The 5,243-nt window shown below is 42.6% G+C and overlaps 1 protein-coding gene across 1 annotated transcript; it reads left to right on the top strand.

Moving 5' to 3' along the window:
- The first annotated feature begins 656 nt into the window (after positions 1-656).
- On the top strand, positions 657-3,111 carry JUN (Jun proto-oncogene, AP-1 transcription factor subunit). The gene has a single exon (XM_065409411.1). It carries the CDS (start codon positions 1,146-1,148, stop codon positions 2,088-2,090), a length of 945 nt encoding a protein of 314 aa, XP_065265483.1. The 5' UTR covers positions 657-1,145; the 3' UTR covers positions 2,091-3,111.
- Positions 3,112-5,243: the final 2,132 nt, after the last annotated feature.

Raw genomic sequence — 5,243 nt, 5'->3', positions numbered from 1 at the left:
AGGCTCCCCCTTCCCGCCCAGATCCTCCAACCCCACCAGAGCGCTTCAGCGGGTAACCAGATATTCAAAAACAATACGTCAGCCCACAATGCCCTGCGCTGAGAACAAGCATTACCTCATCCCACAGTGCCCTGCGAGATGCTGAGAAGCTTCTAGGGGTGGGGTGACCATGGAGACCGGCGCATTTGCAACAGGCCGGGCCAGCGGCCCGCCACCCCCCTGAGAGGCTGCCGCAGCCAATGGGAAGGCCGCGGGGTGACATCATGGGCTATTTTTGGTGGGTTACTGCTCGCTGATAAGTGTTGGGCTGCACGCCGGGAAAGGGCTCAGAGTGTGCAGCAGGCTCCAGGCAGCAGCGGCGGGCCCGCTCCGGCAGCGCAGAGAGCAGCTCCCGAGAGGCGGGCAAGGCACACAGAGCGGCCAGGCGTCTCGCATTGCTGCGGCTCCCGGCAGCGACCAGGCCAGCTCGGACCCCGGCTGAGACCCGGGAACTTCTCCGCACCCGGGAGCCCAGACGGCGCCTGCCGCGGGCAGAGAGCGGAGGGGAAAGTACTTGGGACAACTTCTGCGCCGCGGGGTCCGGCGCTGCGAGCCCCGGGACTGCCAGCCGGAGAGGGAGGCGGCGGGGAAGCGCTCAGACAAGTGGCCGGGCGCTGCAGCGCGCTCCCCAGATAGCCCCGCAGCAGGAGAAGGGGACAGAAAAGTGACCGGATTTCTGACCCTCCCAGCGAGCGAGAAAGAGGCGAACCTGCCCATCGGACACTTACTCCGGAGTGAAACCGTAAAGCAAGAGACTGGATTTCTCCTCCGTTCCCGAGTCTCAGCCGAGAGCGAGATCCCAGAACCCGACCCCAGGACTTCTGCGACCCAATTCTCAGACTGACTCTTTTTGTGGTTTGAAAAAGTTCAGCCCTGAAGAAACAGGGGAAAGACACTCAAGCCACTTGTACGGTGGCCACAAAAGTAAGACTTTAGTTCATCCTTACTGATAGTTTGTTTTAAAAGGCTTTTTCATTGTTGAAAGAGTTACATTAGTAGTAGTTTAAAGTGAAGGTGAACTTTCTTTGAACGGGACTTAAAAAACAAACGCGTTGGGCGCTGCTTAATTGTTATTGCTTTAAAGCCAGTTTTGTGGACTGTGTTCTATGACTGCAAAGATGGAACCTACATTCTATGATGATGCCCTAAATGCTACCTTTGTACAGCCAGAAAGTGGTGGTTATGGATATAATAATCCTAAAGTCCTGAAGCAGAATATGACTCTAAATCTGGCTGATCCTTCAAGCAACCTCAAGCCCCACCTGAGGAACAAGAATGCTGATATTCTTACCTCCCCAGATGTTGGTCTCCTCAAGCTGGCATCTCCTGAACTGGAAAGGCTCATCATCCAGTCCAGCAATGGCTTGATCACCACCACTCCCACCCCAACACAGTTTCTCTGTCCCAAAAATGTTACTGATGAGCAAGAAGGGTTTGCTGAAGGCTTTGTGAGGGCACTGGCAGAGCTACACAACCAGAATACGATGCCCAGTGTTACATCCGCTGCCCAGCCCGTTAACAGTGGTATGACACCTGTTTCTTCTATGGCTGGCAACAATGGTTTCAACACCACTTTGCACAGCGAGCCTCCAGTGTATGCCAATCTCAGCAACTTTAACCCAAGTGCACTAAGCACAGCACCTAACTACAATGCAAATAACATAGGCTATCCACCTCAGCATCATATTAATCCTCCGATGCCAGTGCAGCATCCCAGGCTGCAAGCTTTGAAAGAGGAACCCCAGACTGTACCTGAAATGCCAGGGGAGACTCCTCCGCTGTCCCCCATTGATATGGAGTCACAGGAGAGGATCAAGGCTGAGAGGAAGCGCATGAGAAACAGAATTGCAGCCTCCAAATGCCGGAAAAGGAAGTTGGAAAGGATTGCCAGATTGGAAGAAAAAGTGAAAACTTTGAAAGCCCAGAACTCAGAACTGGCATCCACTGCCAACATGCTCAGAGAACAGGTTGCACAGCTTAAGCAGAAGGTCATGAACCATGTCAACAGTGGATGCCAGCTAATGCTAACACAACAGTTGCAAACATTTTGAAGAGACTGACTTGGAAAAAAAAGAACTATGATGTTGCGGTAGAGCAACAGAAAAAACAAACCCATAACAAGTGGCAGATACATAAAGCTAATGGTAAAGGCTGAGAGGCATTGAGTCCTGCTTGCACCCCACAAAGCACATGTGTGGAAAGACTGGCGAGCATTCAATTGAGCTATTGGCAAAACAGCACCACTCTGAGAAGTGCTGTTCCTGCTCAGATGATACATCAGATCTTTGTTTAATATTGACCAAGACCTGCATGGACCTAACATTCGATGATCATTCAGTATTAAAGGTTAAACTGCAATAGAGACTGTAGGTTGCTTTCTGTAATACTCTTAAAGAAAACACAACTGGGAGGGAGGTTGATAAAAACTGAACTATACTGCCTGCCTTCAAGTAAATTGTGTATGTACATTTTTTTTTTTATTTTATGAAAGCTGATTAATGTCAATAAACTACTTCATGACTTTGTAAATTATTTTTATGTTTGTGTTCTGTCCAGTAATGTTTGTAAATGAGGGTTTTTTGAGCACTCTGAATTTACCATTTGTAATAAAGTATATAATTTTTTTATGTTTGTTTTTGAAAAAAGTCCAGAAAGCTTCTATTATATATAAAAGTATTAAAAATGCATTTCCTTCCCCACTTTTGCCAGTACCTAAATCAGGACTTTATCACCTACACTGAACTTTAAATGGTAGAGAGTGTTAAACTTACACTGTAACAAGATGTCCTGGAGAATGTGTCAGAAGTGGAAAGATAAAACCACACCCTGTAACATAAACAGAAGTAGTTTATGCATTTTAAGTGTTATGGATTTAATTTGGATTGGATTGCCTACCATAATCCAATAGTGCAATGTAGACAATAACTTTTAAAAAATTAAGCAGTTTGGAGGAGTTTGCCATTGTATCAAATTGCCCTGTGCTAGAATAGTTTGAACTGTAACTGTCTATTTAATATTAAAATAATATCCCCAACAATATCTTTAAGGTAGGCGACTTCACAAAAAATGTATCCTTCATATGGGTGCCTTCATTGCTGTCTAATTATTCCTAGATAAGAGGTGGTCTTTGTTCATTAATATTTATGTTGTCACAATAAAATCATTCTATAACCCCTTTTCATATCTTGAATTCCTTTCCCTTTTAGACACTTTTGCTGACTAAAATGTATTGACCAATATGAAAGTTAGGGAAATTTAACATAATGGGGGAACAGAGGTAGCTATAAATTGAAAATTAGGATGTAAATAAAAAGCAAAACATTTGGAAAGGACAAAAAAAAGAAATTGACAATTTACCTGTCATTTTCAATTTACATTTAAAAAATGAAAGTATGAGAATACTTTTGATAATGGAATAAGAACATAAGCAGTAGCTGAGAAAAGTCACTTAACTCATCTCCTGAAATAAACCCAGCTTTGTGGTAAATAATATAATTTATGATTTCAGGATTTTCAGCTTACTGGCTCTGTATCCAATTAAATGGTCTGGTTTATATAAATGTATTTAGAGTGATTTTAAAACCGTATATCTAAGAGATAACAGATGCTATGAAAAGATAGGCAGAAAGTTTAATTCACTAATTACAGACATTATAGTTTTGATAAATGATTAATATTTTTATAGTAGTCTGCCTGAAAGTTTTTTCTTTAATTAGTTAAAATACAAATAAGTGAGTACAACACGAAATAAGGTGACAGTCTTGCTTAACATCATCTCAGAATAAAACTACATAATACATACTGGTATTAAGTGGTAGTGAAACTGACACACACACAAACTTTTTGCTACTCCTTGAGCTCAAGATATGTTTCCCTGTATAGCATACATATATATTTCCTTTGAAAGGGGATCCTTTGCCCATGTTATAGATCCTTGGGTATCAAATCATATGCATGATGGATTGTTATAAGTTATACGACTATAGTAAATGTTTCCCTCATTATACATGTGTTGGTAGCTGGAGTTATTAGTAGCAAATAGAAACTCAAGCTACCAGAGGCATAAAATTGTAACAAACACTTACCAAACAAAGGGTTACTGGGAGGATGCTGTAGTTTGCCAAGAGTACATTTTGCTGATGTCAGCATCCCGGAAGGTAAGTTGATTTTGACCATATGTAGGAATAGAAAGGATAATACACAGCATTGCTGGGTGTGACTTTGCAGGGACTTAACAAGTGCCAACTAGCAAAATAAGCAGGGTAAGAAGATTAATTACCTGCAAAGGTATAGGTTTAACTCTTGACAGTGTTGTGCTATGGAAGAGATCCTACTAACGAGGCTTTTACTTAACCATGTAAGGTTTTTTCCCCCCTGAACAAATATTTCCAAAATTCTATTTTAATTAGACACAGCTGCATGACATACTGCCCCACCCATTCATCATAATACACACACACAACGTTACAGTTATGGTGTGTACTATCTCATAAATGACATTTGATAACATAGGAAAAAGCTTGATTAGTAGTAGCAAAACCAGGAATATGTCCAGGGTTGGATAGTTGTTCACTAGCTCCTGTGAAATGAGTTGCTTGTCTCAGTCCAGTTTGCGACACACAGGTGTGCACATCACAAAATCCATTATCACAACTGGCACAAGAGGCCAAGATCCTCAAAGGTATTTAGACTCCTAGTTTCCATTGATTTCCACTGATTTCCACAAATCCTGGCCTACCTGCCATCCTCGTAGGCAGTCTCACAGGGGACCAAGGGAAGAATAGGGGATGGACAGTGTATTAAAGTTTCCCGCTGGTGTCTTGAGGTCAGTTTTGAGACACCAGGCCACTACAGGTAGGGCAAGCTTACAGGGTATGCAGAGGGAGTGTCCGTTTTGAGAAAAGTCTCTAATATTGCAAGTCTGTCACTACATTGATTCACTTCTGCTAAATTTTAATCTAATCACGCTTTTTAGGTCTCTCAGTGATCCCTAGGCACAAGTATAAGGGAAGACTTGAAGGAAAAATGCAGCAATTCAATATTTGCTTAAATGTTGAGATTACATATTGTCTAATGCATACTATTTCTTGCTCATATAAGAGAGAGTCAGTTCTCTGAGGTTTAGAGAGAAACTTTTTGTTGCCCCAGCTGTACTCGCAAGGAAATATTTTTCAAACAACAGCATTGTGGACATGTATTTTGCT

Source organism: Emys orbicularis, chromosome 8 (genome assembly GCF_028017835.1).
Source record: "Emys orbicularis isolate rEmyOrb1 chromosome 8, rEmyOrb1.hap1, whole genome shotgun sequence".
Classification (NCBI taxonomy): domain Eukaryota; kingdom Metazoa; phylum Chordata; order Testudines; family Emydidae; genus Emys; species Emys orbicularis.
Note: the sequence above shows the minus strand (reverse complement) of the source record. Positions and strands in the feature narration are given on the sequence as shown.

Coding starts and splice junctions, on each gene's coding strand:
- JUN (XM_065409411.1), top strand. CDS start 1,146: ATGACTGCAAAGATGGAACCTACATTCTATGATGATGCCCTAAATGCT.